This window comes from Callorhinus ursinus, unplaced genomic scaffold (assembly GCF_003265705.2).
Source record: "Callorhinus ursinus isolate GAN/ISIS: 27379988/994484 unplaced genomic scaffold, GSC_fseal_2.0 scaffold10, whole genome shotgun sequence".
Classification (NCBI taxonomy): domain Eukaryota; kingdom Metazoa; phylum Chordata; class Mammalia; order Carnivora; family Otariidae; genus Callorhinus; species Callorhinus ursinus.
In genome coordinates, this window is record NW_027397072.1 from 50,723,762 (window position 1) to 50,744,637 (window position 20,876).

General features: G+C 45.5%; 1 protein-coding gene across 1 annotated transcript; it reads right to left on the reverse strand.

The window, feature by feature from the left end:
- Window positions 1-3,120: 3,120 nt before the first annotated feature.
- Window positions 3,121-8,541, reverse strand: SPR (sepiapterin reductase). Its single transcript, XM_025868419.2, has 3 exons — window positions 8,127-8,541; window positions 7,253-7,543; window positions 3,121-3,899 (listed from the first exon to the last, which is right to left on the reverse strand). Exons 1-3 carry the CDS (start codon window positions 8,446-8,448, stop codon window positions 3,709-3,711), a joined length of 804 nt encoding a protein of 267 aa, XP_025724204.1. The 5' UTR covers window positions 8,449-8,541; the 3' UTR covers window positions 3,121-3,708.
- Window positions 8,542-20,876: the final 12,335 nt, after the last annotated feature.

Sequence of the window (20,876 nt, forward strand, 5' to 3'; positions counted from 1 at the left end):
TGCTGAGTCTCTGGGGTCAGCTGGTGGGTGGGCCTGAGACGTGGATCTCCCAAAGAAAAAGAAGGAACTTCCTTCTCCCTCCCTTTCTCCCTGCCTCCTTTTCCCCAACCTCTCCCTGAAAATAGAAATCCAGGGCTCTCTCAGTTCACAGTAAGGGCCGAAGGGGGGTGCATGATGGATAAAATGTGGGGAAAAGGGTGAGGTAAGGAAGTCTTGCTGGGAAGAACAATCATTCTAGGGTGAGAATGGGGAGGTGGGCCCTCCTTTAAAAGTCTGAGGGAACATCCAGCTTCAACTCTACCTCCCAGCCCTGCAGGCAGAAGAGCTCAGGACTAGGCTAGGGGAGCAAGAATGGCTCCTCAGCCACCCTTTAACCCTCCCCCCAGCTGGTCTCAGGGTCTCAGAGTGTATCCTCAGCTACCTTCCCAGCCTGCTGCCTAGTGGCTCTTCCCTGAAACCCCGGGTGGCAGAGATGCTGTGGGAGCTGGAGAGGTGTCACCCTGTGGGATCTCCACTCCAGGGCCTGGAAGTGCTCTCCACTCACCTCTCTGTCACCACACAGGACCCCAATGGTGAAGGAACATGCCGGCCACCCTGGTAAGCAGGGGTGTGTACCCGTGTACGTGAGTGTGAATTACGGCAAACACACGTTGGCACCGGAGGCCATGTTCCGTGGGGAGAGACTGTGGGTGAAGGAGACCAGAGGCAGTATCCCAGAGCCCAGCCCCTAAAGTGAGACATGGGGAGATGCTCGGATGGCGCATGTCCCCCTGTTTTGGTTCTGAATGGGAGGTAGGAGCCACCAGGCACCTCCAGGCTTGGCTAACAGTGGACTCAGGCAACAGCCTGCATTGTACTAAGGGGATGAAGGAAAAGAATTGGGGGGGAGGGTTCGGGAGGATGCTCCTGAGCAGCCTAGTCCCAGCTGGTCATGTTCATGGACAGAGGTGCTGGATGTCCCTGGGGTGGGCCTGGAATATTCCCCTCCCCTGCTCCTTACAGGCCAGCTGCTGGCCTCTAGCTCAGGGTATTAAACACAAAACCAAAAAACTGCCCAACTCGCTCTCATCAAAGACAAAGAGAAACCTTGTTTGTCTTTTGGCTAATCTGAGGCCCTGCTCGACCCTGCAGCTGGACTCTGGGCATGTGCAGGCATGTATTGTGTATGTGCTCGCGTGTGTTCATGTGTGTGGTGGCCAACGCCGGGCCGTGCACCCTGGGAACACAGATGGTTAGCAAGAAAATCTCCCTGCCCCAGTGGTAGGGGACCTGGGGAGGCTGAGTCCCGGCCAAGGAGCAAGGTCTGGAAAATCCTTGTGGCCCGAGCCCAGGGGTCACTAAGGAGGCCTTGGGCCTGTCAGGGAGAGTAATCCCAGCCCTTTGGTCCTCTCCAGCTCCCTGGGGAGCTCCCGAGGGTTCTCAATCCTAGAGTGCAGAGAGGAAAAAAGACGGGGGTTGTTTCCATGGCTCTTAAATCCCTCGGCTCCAGAGAGGACAGGTGTCAGGCATGGGAGGGCCTCGCCACCTGGTGGGGACATGTGGTACTCCTCACTAAGTCCTGGCCAACCAGCCTGGCAGGGAGAGGAAAACAATCCTGACCAGCCAGCCTGGGGTTGTGCTGGCTCAGACTTCTCTCACACTCCTGCTGGGGCAGGAGGCCAGGTGAGGAAATCCACCTAACACTCACCAGACACAAGGGGCAGCCCCCCTGGCCCAGCCCCACCTGCAGGAAGGAATCTTAGAGCTCCTCTAAGTTCTAAGGAAACTGAGCCCAGAGGGAGGAGGGCCCTGTGCAAGACCCCACAACATCTCTGTTACAGAGGTAAGTGGAACCAAGGGTTCCCAACTTTGAGGCTCATGCATTGTCCTGTGGGTCTGGTGAATCCAGAACAATCTGTCTAGACTGAACTCCAGTCCCCCTGAGGCCCCAAGTAGGAGTGGCAGAGTGAAGAGTTCTTGCTGTAGGTCAGCAAGCGGGGAGGGCATCTGGGCTGCAAGTGGGGCTCCAGGTTGATCTGGATCTTGATATTAAAAGGCAATAATATCTGAATCTCTGGGCACCTACTGCAATACTAGGACTGTGCTAAACATTTACAAACATTAGGTCACTTAATGCCCCCAATGACCCTCAGAGGGAGGTTCCATTTTTCAGATAAGGAAACCGAAACACAGAGAAGCAATTTACGCTGGGTTATGAGCTGGCAAATGGCAGAGCCGGGATATGAGTGCAGTGCTTCTGACTCCAGTGAGGGCAAATGCTCTGCTGGGTAACGAAAGAGCATGAATTACTTGCTCCTTCCTGGGGGCAGCTCCAACCCAGAGCCTGCCTCCGGAGCCGAGCGGCCCCGGGTTCTCCCAGAGGAACGGCCTCAGTGCGCCCTCTGCTGTGCATGAGAAGGAACAAAGAGTTCCCTCCTACACGCTCAGATGCACGGCTGAGTCCTGGAGAGTTGGCTAGCAGGGACCATGGTCTCTCCTCCTAAATAAGGCGCAGGGGCAAAGGGCTGGTTGACTAGCTGCAGACCACCACCACTGTGGAGCTCCCAGCTCTGCCGAATCTGCCGACAGCAGAAGGATGAGTTTGTTTACATACCTGGATTCTTGGGGCTTCCTTCTCTTGGAATATTGTCCACCTCCCCCAAAGGCATGTTGGTCCTAAGCCCACCCCACTGAGGACCAGGACCATGTGCCACATGGACTTTATCAGGAGGGCCCATGACAGACCGTCCCTTGAGGAGAAGCATCCGGAACACTGCCATGTGGGCAAAGGGTAGAATTGGGAGTCCAAGCAGGCCAGGGAGGCTGGGAGTCAGGCTCTGAGGCCTAAATACTCTTTGAATAGGTCAAGGATGGGGAAAGGGTAATAAAGACTGGGGTCAGCATAGGCATCTGGAGGAACAGGCAGCTGGGTATGTCCATCTTGGCCAACTCTGAACCCGAGCTTGCCACTGGGTAGGGCTCTGTGAGAAAAGGCAGACAACCCCAAGATAACACCCCTGGAAATAAGGGTAACTCCCCAAGTTTGGGTTAATTGCATTAAGGAACACCTCTGGACCCAGCGAGTCAGGAGTCATGGGCCCTGTGTCAGAGAAGGCAGGGGTGAATAAAGGACAATCTACATTTTATTTGTATCTGCTTTTTATTTGTACATAAATTCTCAGGGGCCCCTCCCCCCCATCTGGGGGACAGATGGTAGGTTCTGGAGGGAGGAGGCATCTGAATAAGGACACGAAGTTCAATGCAAGGTCCTGCTACCATGAGCATGGGGCATCCTTGTGTGCCAAACTTGCACTGTCCTCCCTCCCCTGTGGGCTGTGAATCTACATGGGCCCTCCTGTTTGACATTAGCTCAGCCAGGGACTGGCCATGAGAGCCCCCAACCTCTTCTCTTCAGGGTTGCAGCTTCTTGTTCTGATTATCCCATCCCTAAAATTCTATTTCTGGGGAAACAGACTACCAACAGCCATAACTTCTCTCTTCCAAGTTCCCCCTAACTCAGGGCAGTCAACAGACTCCTGAGAACTGGGATTCTAGTGACCCGAGGCCCTCACTGCCGGCTGGTTCTGAGGGCAGGACAGTAGGTATGAGTGCTTATCTGGGTAAGGCAAGGTTGGCGGTGCCCCTGTGGCAGAATGGGGGGTGGCACAGGGCTCCTGGGTGTGCCTGAGAGAGGGGGGAAGAAAGCCCCAGAAAGCCAAGGACACTGGCTTAATTATCATAGAAGTCAACATGGGCTCCAGACTTGAACGTGTCCTTTTGCAGCAAGCTTAGCAGTTTCTGGGCTGACATCTTACAATCCACAAGCTCCCCTTTTGTCTTCAGGTCCTGCAGCCTTTTTCGTAAGTCTGGGTCCATCGAGGTCTCCCGGGCCAACTGCTGCATGTCTGTGTCCAGGGGACCTAGGACATGAAGAGCCGAAGTTGAGGAGACATGGGCCAAGGCAGGGCCCCTGATGTGTGTGTGGAGTATGGTGGAGGCAGGTCTGGCCACTGGCAATACCTCACCCTGGCTGACAAGTGTGGTCAGGGTCATTCTGTCACTTTTGTGCTCCAGACTCAAATCCCGATGCCCCAGTGAACATGGTATCTCCAGACCACTGTATCTAGAACCAAGCTTTTCACCTCCTGTCCAGTCCAACTGGTACCTCCTCCTCCTGACTTTTCCATTTCTATTAATAAAATACTCTTCTCCCAAACTCAAAACTTCCATCCCCGGCTCTTCCCTCTCCACTCTCTTCCCACAACCAACGAGTCATCAAGTAGGACGGACCTTTCTGCTTCTACATACCCTGACGATGCGGCCCTTTATACAGCCCTGGTTCTCTCTCTGCTTCAGCTCCTTCTGTAGCCCTCTGCTAAATGCATCTTGCTAAAATATCATTGGGGTCGGCAAAGGGGTGGCATAGGAGTTTCTAGCACTTTTCTGCAGAAATATCAATATGAACTATTAGCTGCCCATGAAATTACCTTCACAAAAGCCAAGGATTCCGGGTAAAGGATTACACTACCTGGGTGAAGCACAGAAATAAGAAAGGATGCATTGAGGAAGGTAGGAAATATAGATGTGTATTACCCTTATCATCTGCCCCCAAGCCTGGGCATCCCAGTGTAGAGACACCCTCCCCGTGGGAGGAGAGTGAAGTAAGCACCCGACTTCACAGGGGATCCCAGAGCCAGCCCACCCTAGCACCAGGCCAACTCCCATGGCCCTAGGTGTCTCCCTCTGGGCCCCCATGAACCCAGGCCCCCAGCTAACCCCACTGCCTGCCAGATCCAGTGCCTCAGCAGCCCCAGGCGGGTCACTCTCGTGCCTGCTGGTTCCAGCCAGCTCCAAGCTCCCAGAAAGCCCCAAAAGCCCAGGCCCCCAATCCATTCCAGTATCAGCTGGCCCTTGTGGCCTGGGGTTGCTCCCATGGCATCAGGCTCCTGACAAGCTCCCATGAACATAGGTACCTGGCACATTCCAGCCAGCTCCTGTGGCCCTAGATGCCTCCAAGCTTGCAATCAGTGCCTGTAAACCCAGGCTCCCCGCCAGGCCCAGCACCATACTCACTACCATGGACCCAGGCTTTCAACCCACCCCAGCAACAGGCTGTCCATAGACTCCTGCAGCAAGCCTGCTACAGACATCACCAGATGGTTCACCCAGAATCACTGCATGGGTTGACTGGTAAAGGGTTTTGCCTACTGAAGTCAGCCTGTAAAGACTGGGAGAGGTGCCTCCTTCCTCCATGCACAGACACCAACAGGGGGCCACAAGGATCATGAATAATCAAGGACATGTGACACCACCAAAGGAAACCTATAAAACTCCAATGACTGACCCTAAAGAAATAAGATGTATGAATAATTCAAAATAATCCTCTTAAAGAAATTCAGTGAACTATAAGAAAATGCAGATAGATGGGGTGCCCAGGTGGCTCAGTTGGTTAAGCATCTGACTCCAGGTTTCAGCTCAGGTCAGGATCTCAGGGTCATGGGATTAAGCCCCACATCAGGCTCTGTGCTCAGCGTGGAGTCTGCTTGAGATTCCCTCCCTTTCCCTCTCTCTCCCCCTCTGCCCTTTTCCCCTTCTCCCCACTCACATGTGCTCTCTCTCTCTCTAAAATAAATAAAATCTTGGGCGCCTGGGTGGCTCAGTTGGTTAAGCGACTGCCTTCGGCTCAGGTCATGATCCTGGAGTCCCGGGATCGAGTCCCGCATCAGGCTCCCTGCTCGGCAGGGAGTCTGCTTCTCCCTCTGACCCTCTTCCCTCTCGTGCTGTCTCTCTCTCATTCTCTCTCTCTCAAATAAATAAATAAAATCTTAAAAAAAAATAAAATAAATAAATAAAATCTTAAAAAAGAAAATGCAGATAGACAACTAAATGAAATTAAGAAAACAATGCATGAACAGAATGAGAAGTTCAACAAAGAAATAGAAACCACTTTAAAAAAAACACAACAAACCCAAATCCTAGACTTGAAGAATAAAACTTCTAAACTAAAGAATTCAAGAGAAGTCAACAGCAGACTCAACCAAACAGAAGAAAGAAATGAGTGAATCATAAGACAGGTCATTAGACATCATCTAGTCAGAAGAGCAAAAAGAAAAAAGAACAAAAAAGACTAAAGATGATTTGAGGGATACCATCAGAAGAGACAATCTACACATTATTGGAACCGCAGAGAAATAATGGCTGAGAACTTCCCAAATCTGCGGAAAGATTTGTATATCCAAGCTCATGGAGCTAATAGGTCACGGCAAAATTTCAACCCAAAGTTATCTTCTTCAAGACACCAGGCCTATGAGATTTCACTGGTAAACTGTGTGTGTTTTCATTACTATTCCTTTGTGACGTAGTTTGAAATCAGGGAGCGTGATGCTTCCAGGTTTGTTTTCCTTTCTCAAAATTGCTTTGGTTATTTGGGAATTTTTTGAGGTTTCATACAAATTTTAGGATTGTTTGTTCCATTTCTATGAAAAATGCCATTGGAGTTTTGATAGGGATTGCACTGAATCTATAGATAGATTTGGGTAGTACGGACATGTTAGCAGACCAAGTGTCACAAGACCCCTTACTGTTTAACTTTCGTGAAGACAGGGCTCTCTCTTATTTACCCCAGCATCCCCACAGTGTTCTGGCACAGCTTAGCCTGGGGTGGCCAGCACTTCACCATGTCTCTCTGCTCTTCCTTCAACTAACGTTTCCTGAGGACTGACCAAGTGAGGTGCTCCGCTAGGTGCTGGGGACATACGGGTGCACAGTGCACAGTTCCTGCCTTCAGGGTTTTCCTATCAGGAGAAAGAAACACAGATTTGAAGAGGATACAGTGTGGTAAGTCCTACCTAACATTAAGAAGTGCTAGCAGTCAGACAGCACTTCACAGCTAGGGATCATTTTCACGTATATTACCTCATTCAGTCCTCCCAACTGCACCTAGACAGGTCGCATCTTCCCTGGTTCACATAAGGAAATATGGTACAGGCCTGAAATTCAAACCCTCTCAACTCTAGTATCTCAGATTTTCTGGCCCCACCCTCCAGGCCGGGCAACTCCCCTGTCTCTCCCCTTATCTTCTAACTACACTCCCTATCCCAGGCAGCTCTGACTTCTGGAGCCTGTATTTCCTTAAAGGAGTGATGGTTAATGATTGAGGGACAATAAACTCTGTGGCTTCTTTCTTGGAGGGGACAGACTAGGCCCTTTCCCCACCCCCAGAGGGGAACCAGCCAGTTCTGGGTGACAGGGATGGCAGTAAAGTCCCACCTACCTGGGGCATAGCTCAGCACCCTAACACTAGGTTCCTCTGCGGCTAGAACCTGGAACATCATGTCACGGGCAGCCTTCCCCGCACAGTACAATCCCCAGCCCTTGAAGGGCTGCAGAGCACAGAGGGAGGAGATGTTAACCACAGTCCTGCTGAGGCCAGGACTGTCTGGAAAGGCCTTCAGGATACTAGAAGTCAGACAGAGCATGGAGGTCAAGTTGAGAGCCCAGTAGTTGTTCACTTCAGCTGGATCGGCCAGGTCCACGAAGCCTTTGGACACGTCCCCAAGAGTGCCTGAAAAACCAGACCTGAAGAATCACTCTGTGCAGATGGGTTTTCTCTTCCCCCAGCCCTCTCCAATTTCTAGACACCCCCTTCCCATTCAAACCTAGAGGAGTATCTCTAGCGCTTCTGAAGACGCCTCCCTCTTCCCAGCTCTGCAGACAGACAGACACACCTGGGGTTGTTCACTCATCCCAAATTGCAAACTGAAAGTGTGCATGTCCTGCTCTGGGCCTGGGGGGAGAACGCAGGAGGCCATTTGGAAAAGACTGTATTTACTTTTGCTGGAAGACCTCAGGCCTCCGCCAGAGGGCGCGGAGCTAGGCGATCGGGAAAGTTCTACAGGTATTTTGGAAAATTTGCCCAGAAATGGGGGGGGGGGGGAGGGGAAGAATGAGCCGCACCGATGGCAGCGAGTCTCCCTCCGTACCTTGCTGAAACAGCTCGGATTTTCAGGCATCTTTTCTGACTCCTAAGAGTGACCTTTAAAGTTCTAGGGGTGGGGAAAGTGAGAAGGAGGAAGAAGAGCTAGGGGCGCTAAGCAGTATTCCTAGGGCTCCCACGGGGAGTCCGCCGCCGCCGGCGGGCGCCTTACCCGCATTGTTGATGAGCAGCACCCGCTGTAAGCCCTCGGGCCTGGGGAGCTCGCGCAGGGCCCCGAGCAGCTGCTGCAAACCGGCCTCGACGCCCAAGTCGGCGGGCACCCGCACCACGCGCAGGCCGGGCCGCCCGGCGTCCAGCTCCGCCTCCAGCTGCCGCAGCGCCTCGTCGTTGCGGGCGCTTAGGACCAGCACGGAGCCGGGCGACAGCAGCCGGGCCAGGAGCGGAGCCAAGGCCCGGCCGAAGCCACGGGAGGCCCCGGTCAGCACGCACACGGCGCGTCCCAGGCCGCCGTCCCTGTCCTTGCCACCCTGCATGCCGGCAACCCGCAACCTATCGCGCGGCGACCCGGGACTGGCAGGGGGGCGGGGCGGCCGCGGTTGGAGTAGGCGGAGGCCTGGCCGGAGGGGGCGGAACCGAAAGCTTCGGCCGCGACTGAGAGGCGCCGCTTTTCCTGGCCGCGGCGGGCGCAAGTGCAGGCGCCTGCGCGGTCCCAGTCTGCGGGAAGGGGCTACGAGGCACCGCCTCCACCCGGAATCCTAACCCAGTTCTGGGCCTGGCCTCATTCTACTACCACCACCACAACCCGCACCCCTCCCCGCACTTCCGCACGTTCATTCCCCCGCAGGGCCGCATCCTCCTCCCAAGTTCACACCCCACCTCCTCGCACAAGAGACCTCCTCCAGGCCAGGCCATCCGGCTCCGTGCTGGGCATCCCTGTAAGCGGCCAGCAAAAGCCCAGAATGCGGAGCATGCCAGTTTAGGGCTCTGGGAACTCATCGCTCTCAGCTTAACGGGAGCTACCTCTGGGAGCACCACAGTGGCTCCTCCAAGTGGTGTAAAAACCTCTTCTCCCTTTCTAGACTCAGGGCAACGCTGTGCTCCAGCCAGTTCCCCTTCCTCTGAGATTTTGGGGTCTCCTGCTTTTACAGGTCTGTGTTACCCCGATTTCTGCACCCACTCACGCTACACGTTTCCGAGCGGTCAATTGCACCTACTCCCAACTTCTGAAAGAGGACTGCAATTACTTCCATTTTGTCTTTCAACTTTCTGATTAAGTTCTTTCTAGCTTATCTCTGGACTCAGGCCACCAATCCTATCCCCTCAAGCAACCCCTCAAGCAATAGGGACTGCTCCCACGCCAGCAAGACCCGGTGTGATACAATGGTTGGTTTGACCTTCACTGCCTATCTGTAGTACCCACCGACCTGTGTCCCACATTTCCCTAATATAAACCTGGAAGTATTTTTGGCACTTTGAAGGCAGTCTTTGAGACGTTAGTCTGCTGTCTTCCCAGTGAAATAAATTCCTTTCTGGTTTCACTGCCACTCTGCTCTCTGCCTTTGGATTTTGTCAGCTGTGAATGGCCAAACCTGGTCTGTTTGGGACCCTCTGAGCCAAGTGTCCTTGCACCCCTGTGCCCCGGCTACACTTCAAGTTTACGCAATCAGCTGAATCTGTAAATCCAGACCTGTACTTCAGAAAACCCACATTTCCGATTTTTTTCAAGGAGAGAGGGAAGATAAGGTCGGGGAGACAGCTTCAAATCTGAACATAGAGACTTCAGAGTTTAGCAAGGGTGGTAAGTAACTTCTGATAACTCAGCCCAAGTCCTCACAGGGCTGTTCTCTCTCTCCGAGTGGACAGACTGCAAAGTTGCCTTTACAGGCTCCAGGAAAAAAATGCGTTTTGCTTGCTTGTGCTGTGTGGGCTATCATATCAACACCAAAACAACTTGGGAAGGTTTTTACTGGTCAGCGTGGGTTTCCTTACTGCAAACTTTTTGTAAAATGTGCAGTTCAGATTGCACCATGGAACATACTCTAACAACAAATGAAACTGCAAAGAAATCTTAAACGTCATTTAGTAGATTTATTGTCAATATGCACAGTATTATTTTGAAAGTATTTGATGAAAAGTAGGACCAAAAAAAAAAAAAGTAGTTATGCTAATGTTGTTAGGAGCCCAAATTTTCAGTGTTAAAGAGACCAGGTGTAAATTGAAGGAAATTAAGGGAAAAGTCTGTAAAATTGAATTTGAATTGGAAGCCAGAAAATTGTATATTTATTGCAACTACTTTTACTATTATTCGATAACACTAAAACCATGTTTTTCCTCTTCTGGGTATGTTGGTTCTCCAGTATCTATGACTAACCTTTTTAAGACTTCTTCCTGCAATAATGGCAGAGATTAGAGGATGCCCTGTGAAAATTAATAAAAGGAAATCTCCTTTAAAAAAAAAAAAAGAAAATCTCCTTTAGAATGGAATTGGGAGGGCCTCAGGGTGAGCTCTCATGCCCTATCACTTATCAGTTACACACAGATCCAAGGGAAGAGAGGGACCTCGCACATGGATACTGCTTTACTATTCCAGCAGGAGGAAGAAAGGCTTTTCTCCTGCTGTGGCAACAGCCTAGCCAATGAGAGACTGCAACAACTCAGTCAATGAAAAGCCATTGGCCCTACAAAGTTCTTGCTGGAACTGTCATGGCCACTATATACTTTGAACTCCCAGTCTACTCCAATGGACTTTCTATGTATAACTTCCCAACTTCCCCCTTTCCTCTATAAAAAAAGAATTCCTCTCTTCTGTGGGGGAATGCATCCTCTGGGGTGTGATTCTCTGCTATTCCCAAATAAACCCATTTTTGCTGGTAAAATAACTGGCAGTTTTGTTTTTTAAGGTTAATGTTACTTGGTGCTCAGAAGTGGGATGCAAAGAAGGCCCCCAACAACTCAGAGGCTGGTGAAGAAACATGTCAGCACCCACAGAGCCAACTGGGCGCCTACTGCTTTCTTGCTGACCCTGGAGTTTGAGGTAAGTTTTCTCCTGGATTTTGAGCTCCATGCTTTGTGTTTGCACTCTCCAGGCTTTATTAGGATGTTTTAAAAGGCCTTGCTGTTTGTTTTTTTGTTTTTTTCTCTGAGAGTGCTCATTTGGCTTTTGGTCAGACTTCTTTTGGGGACTGTTCCTGTTCCTGTTGGAACTGTGCCTGTTGGACCAGCACTAGCCTTCCGTCAGACTCCTGTCTGGACCCAGACTGTTCCTGTTGGAACTGTGCTGGCCTTTAGTCTGATTCCTTCTGGAACCAGGCTATTCCCGATGCAACTGTGCTGTTCAGGAATTTTTCTCTTTGCCCTAGAGAAAAACCTCTATAAAATGGGATCACAGTCATCAAAATGCTTTGAGGGTACTGCCCCCCTCCCCGCCCTTACTGGGACTCTGGCTGGCTTTGTGTTTAAAAACTATGGTCCCTCTGCCTACACATTTATAACTAAATGGACTGACTTAACCAAAAGTAATTTAGACCTCCAATGGCCATAATGGGGAACTTTTGATCTCTCTAAGCCTATTTTACTCAAAATTAAATTAGAAAGCCATTGCTCCTTAAAAGAAAAAAAAAAAAGAATGGGATGCCTATTTTAAGTGTTATCGATAAAGTAAGCAATTAGTTTGAAGTGAGCTGGAGGCAAGGATGGTGATAAAGAGGTTACACATTAGAAGTCTTAGAAGGCCGGGGGCACAACATCCTGACTTTGTGGCTTCCAAGACCAACAGACCAAGAGCCACAGGTGCAGAGTATGCCCTCTCCTCTTCTACCTCTGCCTCAGGGTAACCTCTAGCTTCACTGTAATATATTTACGTTATAGTTACAGGCCCTGTAGGGGAAGAGGGCCATTACAGTTCCAGAGGAACCTTGTAGGGCCAAAACTGCGCCTCCCAACCAGTAGGAGGCATCCCTTAGATGATGGGAAACAACCTCAGTCAGAGGTTGACCAATAACCTATGCAAACATAAAACGAAAAGACGCCCCTAATCCCTGTACAGTTGCTTCCTCTGGGCCTGCGCACGCTCCCTTCTTGACAGTGTCCTCTCCTTAATAAACGGCTTTGTGCCTGCTACCTTCCTCCCGGCTGTGTCTGAGTGCGGATCCTCACGTGAATCTTCCGTGGGGAATCCATTCACGTAACGGAGACTCTGCCACGGCTAACAGTACCTTGAGGCTCCCCAATATCTTCAGACCTCGCTTCTTCTAAACCTAGCTGTTCCAGAAGGACCTGTTTGAAAACAGCCCCCAAGGACAGTGTGGTTTACCTGGACTAGGAGAAAGCCTGGAAGAATCTTCCTTTTCTAACAAAGTTGATTATCTGCCGCCCCGACACGCACACTGCCAGTCTTTTTTTTTTTTTTTAAGATTTTATTTATTTATTTATTTGAGAAAGAGAGGGAGAGCATGAGCAGGGGGAAGGCAAAGGGAGAGGAAGAGGGAGAGAGAGAAGCAGACTCCCCACTGAGTGGGGTGCGTGATGTGGGGCTCGATCCCAGGACCCTGAGATCATGACCTGAGCCGAAGGCAGACGCTTAACCGACTGAGCCACCCAGGCGCCCCTACCAGTCTTATTTCAAGCAATATTTCAGCAATTTGTGAATAATATTTCAGGGGCAACACAACCCATAGAATCCCTTTATAATAGCACAATGGTTCCCAAATTTGTGTGTACATTGGAGTCACTGCAGAACTACAAAAACACTTGATGCCTGTGTCCCACAGGCCTGGACTTGGGAATTTTGTAATTAAATTTTTGTTCAAGTTACTTAAACTAAAAAAAGAGAGAGAGAGAGAAGAAAAGAATTCACCCATTTCTCCCAACCTCCATCTCTTGTAACCACCAATCTGTTCTGTTTATTTTTGTTTGTTTGTTTGTTTAGATTTCACATATAAGAGAGATCATACCGTATTTATCTTCTCCGTCTGACTTACTTCACTTAGCATAGCGTCCTTGAGGTCCATTCATGTTGTTGCAAATGGAAAGATTTCATTCTTTTTTTTTATGGTTGAATAATATTTATCCATTCATTCATCTATGGCCATTTAGGTTGTTACCGTATCTTGGCTATTGTAAATAATGTTGCAGTGAACATGGGGGTGCAGATATCTATTCCAGTTGGTATTTTTGTTTTCTTTGCATAAATACCCAGAAGTGGAATTACTGGATCATATGGTAGTTCTATTTTTAATTTTTTGAGGAAACCCCATACTGTTTTCCATAGTGGTTGCACCAATTTACATTCCCACCAGCAGTGCACAGGGTTCTCTTCTCCACATCCTCACTCTTGTTATTAACACCTGCTGTTTCTTGTCTTTTGATGATAGCCATTCTGACGTGTGTGAGGTGATAGCTCATTGTGGTTTTGATTTGCATTTCCCTGATGATTAATGACACGGAGCATCTTTTCTTGTACCTGTTGGCCATCTATATGTCTTCTTTAGAAAAATGCCTATTCAGGTCTCCTGCCCATTTTTAAATTAGATTGTTTTGATGTTTTGTTTTGGTTTTGTTTTGTTTGTTTTTGTTTTTGTTTTTTTGTTTTTTGGTTTTGCTATTGAGTTATATGGTTTCTTCATATATTTTGGATATTAACCCCTTATCAGATATATGATTTGCAACTATTTTCTCCCACTCACTAGGTTGCCTTTTCTTTGCTGTGTAGAAGCTTCTTGGTTTGATATAGTGCTACCCGTTTTGTTTTTTGTCTTTGGCTTTTCAAGTTTTTATTTTAATTCAGTTAGTTAACATACTGTGTTATATTAGTTTCAGGTGTACAATATAGTGATTCAACACTTCCATACAACATCCAGTGCTCGTCATGGCACGTGCACTCCTTGATCCCCATTGCCTATTTAACCCATCCCTCACCCACCTGCCCTCTGGGACCATCAGTTTGTTCTCTATAATTTAGAGTCTGTTTTTTGATTTGTCTCTCTCTCTTTTATCCCTTTGCTCATTTGTTTTGTTTCTTAAATTCCAAATGTGAGTGAAATCATGTGGTATATTTCTTTCTCTGACTTATTTCGTTTAGCATTATACTCTCTAGCTCCATCCATTTTCTTGCAAATGGCAAGATTTCATTCCATGGTGTATACATACCACATCTTCTTTATCCGTTCATCAATTGATGGACACTTGGGCTGCTTTCATATCTTGGCTATTGTAATAATGCTGCTATAACATAAAGGTGCATATATCCCTTTGAATTAGTGTTTTTGTATTCTTTGGGTAAATACCCAGTAGTGCAATGGCTGGATCATAGGGTAGTTCTATCTTTAACTTTTTGAGGAACTTCCATACTTTTTTCCACAGTGGCTGTGCCCGTTTGCATTCCTAACCAGCAGTGCACAATTGTACCTTTTTTTCCACATCCTTACCAATACCTGTTTTTTCCTGTGTTGTTGATTTTGTCCATTCTGATAGGTGTGAGGTAAAAACTCATTGTGGTTTTGATTTGCATTTCCCTGATGACCAGTGATGTTGAGCATCTTTTCATGTGTCTGTTAGCCATCTGTATGTCCTCTTTGGAAGAATGTCTGTTTATGTCTTCTGCCCATTTTTAAATTGGATTATTTGGTTTCGGGTATTGAGTTTTAGAAGTTCTTTATGTCTTTTGGATATTAACCCTTTATCAGATATGTCATTAGCATATATCTTCTCCCATTCCATAGGATGTGTTTTACTTTTGTTGATTGTTTCCTTCACTGTGCAGAAGCTTTTCATTTTGATGTGATCCCAATGGTTTATTTTTGCTTTTGTTTCCCTTGCCTCAGGAAAGATCTAGAAAAAAGTTGCTATGGCCAATGTCGAAGAGGTTACTGCCTGTGTTCTCTTCTAGGATTTTTATGGCTTCAGGTCTCACATTTAGGTCTTTAATCCATTTTGAGTTTATTTTTTTTGTATGCTGTAAGAAAATGGTCCAGTTTCTTTTGCATGTTGCTGTCCAGTTTTCCCAACACCATTTGTTGAAGAGACAGACTGCCTTTTTCCCATTGGATATTCTTTCCTGCTTTGTCAAAGATTAATTGACCGTGTAGTTGGGTGTAGTCCTACCTGTGTTTTGCTTTTGAAAGAGGGACCTGGTTAAATACACTGTGGTACATCTATTTCAATGTAAAAGTGAATGAAAATTTCTCTGTATACTGATGTGAAAAATTGAATGAAAATGGCAAAGTGAAGAATAGGAAAAAATTATATACTGTTACCTTTTGCACAGTAAAAAGGGGGCATAAAATATATATATACTTAAATTTTCTTACACTCACATATTAAATACTAGAAAAATCCCCAATAAATTATAAAACTAGTTAACTCTATAGAGGAGGGAGAGGGGGTTGGGGTGGAAGTGAATATACACACTTGTATTTGTATTATTTTGACTTTTCAAAGCCATGTCACTGTATTCTCTATGCAAAAATAAATAAAATAGATTCTTTTTAAAAAAGATTTTATTTGAGAGAGAATGAGAGAGAGAGAGAGAGAGAGCATGAGAGGGGGGAGGGTCAGAGGGAGGAGCAGACTCCCTGCTGAGCAGAGAGCCTGATGCGGGCCTGGATCCTGGGACTCCAGGATCATGACCCGAGCCGGAGGCAGTCACTTAACCAACTGAGCCACCCAGGTGCCCAATAAAATAGATTCTTAAATGAATACATAAATGTACTAGGAAAAAATAAGGACAGATTATATCAGAATTTTAATCATTGTAGACTTGCTGGGCATTTTAGCGTTCATAACATTAAACAAATTGATGTTTAAGAACTTTATTTAGGGGCGCCTGGGTGGCTCAGTTGGTTAAGCGTCTGCCTTCGGCTCAGGTCATGATCCCAGGGTCCTGGGATCAAGCCCTGCATCGGGCTCCCTGCTCTGCGGGGAGCCTGCTTTTTCCCTCTCCTCCCCACTTGTGCACTCTCTCACTATCTCTGTCTCTCTCAAATAAATAAATAAAATCTAAAAAGAAAAAAAATTAAAAAAAGAACTATATTTAATTTTTGCTATTTAATTGTATTTAGCTTTGAGTCTTTCAAGAAAAAGTTCCCTTTGGGAATTCTTCACATCTTGCAAGGATAACTTGCAAGGAGAACATCAACTCTGCAACCCCAAAAGTTCATGAGGTGGAAAACTCTAAAATTTTGTAAAGAACATCCATGCTGAAACAACTTTGACCCACATATAACTAAGAATACAGACTATGAATAAAAGGAGAAAGTTTCAGAGAAAAATGAGACACCCTAAACCCTTTCTGTTCTTACGAATCAAATTACACAACAACAGACTTTATAAAAATATTTCAGGAGTATAGTCTCTTCTACTTTTGAGACAAAAAATTGGAACAGAGGGCGCCTGGGTGGCTCAGTTGGTTAAGCGACTGCCTTCGGCTCAGGTCATGATCCTGGAGTCCCAGGATCGAGTCCCGCATCGGGCTCCCTGCTCAGCAGGGAGTCTGCCTCTCCCTCTGACCTTCTTCCCTCTCATGCTCTCTCTCTACCATTCTCTCTCTCTCTCTCTCAATAAATAAAAATCTTTTTTTTTAAGATTTTATTTATTTGTTTGACAGAGAGAGACACAGCGAGAGAGGGAACACAAGCAGGGAGAGTGGGAGAGGGAGAAGCAGGCTTCCCGCGGAGCAGAGAGCCCGATGCGGGGCTCGATCCCAGGACCCTGGGATCATGACCTGAGCTGAAGGCAGACGCTTAACGACTGAGCCACCCAGGCACCCCAATAAATAAAAATCTTTAAAAAAAAAATTGGAACAGAAAGCTTGACAAAATTATTACCATGGACTGCCAACTATTTTTAGTGGTAGAAGATGAAGGATTTTTGACATCTGATGAAGATACAAATTTCCTTCTATAAAATATGTTACTAAAAACAGTTTTTACAGTTAAAGTCTGCTGTATATGAAGTTTAATAATATTATTAAATATGCTACTTCTGTATTCTGTACCTCAGACACTTGAATATGCAGAAGCAAGCAGAAGTCTTTTTTTTTTTTAAGATTTTATTTATTCATTTGAGACACAGAGACACAGAGAGAGAGAGAACATGAGCAGGGGGAGAGGCAGAGGGAGAGGGAGAAGCAGGCTCCCCGCTGAGCCAGAAGCCTGATGTGGGACTCGATCCCAGGACCCCAGGATCATGACCTGAGCCAAAGACAGACGATCAACCATCTGAGCCACCCAGGCGCCCCAAGCAGAAGTCTTTTTAAAAATAAGATAACATCATGGATTGTTGGCAATAAACTGTAGACCTTTTCCATATTCTCCAACCAAAGCACACTATATGATACACATGATACTTTGGAACTGCATTGTCATGTACTTACCCAAGATGTTCAAACAAGGTAATAATAGCAGTTTTAGCATTAAGAGGTCTGGTTGACCAGAAGAAAGCCTTGACATTTTACTTTGCAGAGAACAATAGCAGCAGAGCAGGATTTTCTAACAGTCACGGGAGCTTGGGTAAAGTTTATTTGCTGGAAACTGCTGAAGAAGTAATCAACTCAGTGTTCACTTCCATTCGTGAAACTTGTTGTGGGAGTGGGAATGGGAATTTACAGATAAACAAGACCAGGGAGGAGGCTAGAATAAATCATGTGATGATGGATTCACATTGCAGACATCAATATGAACTCATTTAGCTTAATATAGATCCAGAGAGATAAATAGACAAATAATTATAGATAGTGTCTACATATATTTCCAAGCTCTGCCCTTTGAGAGGGTCAAGAAGCAGACACCCCAGTAGCAATGAGCATACCCAGTGCCCAGATCTTCATTTCTCATACCATTCTCCAATAAAAAGAACCAGGGCTCCTTGGAAAATGGCTGATTCTAAAACTGGTATAGAAAATAACCTGGAGCAACTTGTAGTGCCTGAAAGTAAAAAAATGCTTAAAAAATAAAACACCTAAAATGATAGGAGTATGTCAAAGAGACACAAGATGCAACTGAAAGTGCTCCCAGTGGCCAAAGCAGGGCAAATTGAGCAATAAAACCAAGTAGTATTGGATTATAACCCAAAGTATAAAATAATTATCCATGAGTCCACAAGCTATAAATAAATGATTAAGTAAATAAAAGAATATATGGAGCAGAATAGACAAATCTCCCATACAGAAGAACTCTAAACAATTTACGTACATACCTCCAGGGAGTATTTGTGCTCCATCTTATGCTTCACCTCAAGATGGCGGAGCATAACTCCTCACTTCTTATGTGTAGGCTGGGCGTAGTGAATTCCTTCCAAATTGTATGGTATGTAAAGGGGTAAAAAAGTAACATTATAGTGGAGAAACGTGACAAAAACTACCTCAGCCTGGAGATCAAGGTCAACATCAACACTGATGAATCACGTTGATACCATGTACCTTTGATATGATGTGATAGGAATGTCACTTTACTCTGTGGTCTTCCTCTCCAAAACCCATATCCCAGTATAATCAGGAGAAAGACATCAGGCAAACCCAAATTGAAAACATTCTACCAAATACTGGGTCAGTACTCCTTAAAAATGGCAAGGTTATAAAAAATAAGGAAAGCCTGAGGAGCTGTCATTGTCAAAAGGACACTAAGGAGATGTAGTGACTAAATGTAATATGGGATCTTGGATGGGATCCTGGGACAGAAAATGATTATTAGGTAAAAACTAAAGAAATCTGAATAAAGTGTTGACTTTAGGAAATAGTGATAATATGTTCACTAGCTGTAAGCAAATGTACCACATTAATGTAAAATATTGATAATAGGGGAAGCTGGATGTGGGCTTCACAGCCCACAGTTTTTCTGTAAATCTAAAACTATTCTAAAAAAATAATGATCCACTTATTAACCCATAATTTCTTTTAAAGAATTACCTGAATTTAGATAGATATGTTCTTATTTCTGAGTTTACTTTAAAATGTATCCAAAAAGGGACACCTGGGTAGCTCAGTCAGTTGAGCATCTGGCTCTTGGTTTTGGTTCAGGTCATGATCTCAGGGTCGTGGGATTGAGCCCTGAGATAGGCTACATGCTCAGCGGGGAGTCTGCTTGAGGTTCTCTCCCTCTCCCTTTGCCCTTCCCCCTGCTCATGCTCTCTCTCTTTCTCTCAAATAAATAAATCTTAAAAAAAATTCATCCAAAAAATTAGATGAGTTAATGGAAGAATAGAGGGCTGACTAGGTGGATAGACATATGCTAAAGCAAATATAGTAGTTGTCAATAGTAAAATCTAGGTGGTTGACCCAGCACTTCCACTCCTAGGTATCTATCCGAGAGAAATGAAAACCTGTGTCTCCATAATGACTTGTTTGCAAACGTTCATAGTAGCATTATTCACAATACCCAAAGCTAGAAGCAATTTCAGTGTCCAGCAACTGGTGAATGGATAACATAAATGTGGTATATTTACACAATGGAATACTACTCAGCAATGAAAAGGAACAAAGTCCTGATCTATGCTACAACATAGGTGAACCTCATGAAAGCAGCCAGACACAAATGACTACATTTTGTATGATTCTATTTGTATGACATTTTTAAAAAGACCAAAACAATAGAGACAATGCAAATCAATGGTTATTCAAGACCAAGAATGGAAGCAAGAATTAGCTGCCAGTAGGCATGAGGGAACTATTTGGGGGTGATAGAAGTGTTCTAAAATGATTGTGATGATCATTGCACAGCTGCGTTTTATAGTTTTTGCTCTTAAATTAAGTTTTTGCTCCATTCTGGATTAATTTGTATATGGTATGAGGTAAAGGTCCAACTTTTTTTGCCTGTGGATATCCTGTTTTCTTAAAATACTTTGTTGAGTAGACTGACCTTTTCCTCATTGACCTGTCAAAAATCAATTGACCAGAGATGTGAGGATTTATTTCTGGGTTTTTGATTTTATTCTGTTGATCTATATGTCTATCCTAATGCCAATACTACACTGTTTTTGCGACTGTAGCTTTGTAGTAAGGTTTTTAAATTGGGAATTGTGAGTCCTTCAACTTTGTTCTTTTTTCTCAAGATTGTTTTGGCTATTCAGAGTCCTTTGAAACGTCATATAAATTTTAGGATGAGCTTTAACATTTCGGGATAGAAAAAAGACCAAAAAAAAATGCCATTGGGATTTTGATAGGGATTGCATTGAATCTGTATATTTCCAATCTATGAACATGGGATATTTTCCCATTTACTTAGGTCTCCTTGAATTTCTTTCAGCGATGTTTTGTAGCTTTTAGTACATAAGTCTTGTGTTTCCTTAGCTGACTTTACTCCTGAGCATTTTCTTTTGATGCTTTTTTAAATGGAATTATTTTCTTATTTTTCTTCTTGGTTTGTTCATTGCTAGTAGTATATAGAAATACAACTGATTTTTATGTGTTGATTTTGTATCCTGCAACTTTGCTGAATTCAGTTTTTAGCTATAACATTTGTGTGTATGTGTACGTGTGTGTGTGTGTGTGTGTGTGTGTGTGTGTGTGAAAAGAGAGAAAGGGGGGTATTTTTTATCCACAAATAGACAATATCTATTTTTTAATGACCTAAAGAACTCTTAAAAAATTCATCTTTACCTAGTGATCTCTATAAATCTCCAAAATTCTCTTAACAAAATGAAAAAAAGCAATGATTTTCTAAAAAAAACACTTGAAATTCTGAAACCACATTTCCAAATAACTCAGTTCAAAGAAGAACTATAAATCCGTTCATGAAGTAATAATGGGGAGAGCACTACTTTATACACCAACGGAACTCTGCTCTGAGGAAAATTTATATTACAAAATATTTATTATTAGAAAGCAAAAAAGACAGAAAAGAAATGAATCAAGTGTCCACCTTATATGTGTTAAGGATATTTACAAAAACCAGAAATCAATTCAGACAAGATAAAACAGAAAAAAATATATTTTTGATTCGATTTACATCCCTGAAAGAGGAAGGTGAAA

Excerpts from the sequence above, each read along its gene's own strand:
- SPR (XM_025868419.2), bottom strand. The coding sequence starts at position 8,448 with ATGCAGGGTGGCAAGGACAGGGACGGCGGCCTGGGACGCGCCGTGTGC. Across the intron at positions 7,544-8,126 it reads GCTGCTCATCAACAATGCGG|GCACTCTTGGGGACGTGTCC; the intron begins GTAAGGCGCCCG and ends CTGGTTTTTCAG. Across the intron at positions 3,900-7,252 it reads GGTGCTGAGCTATGCCCCAG|GTCCCCTGGACACAGACATG; the intron begins GTAGGTGGGACT and ends TTCATGTCCTAG.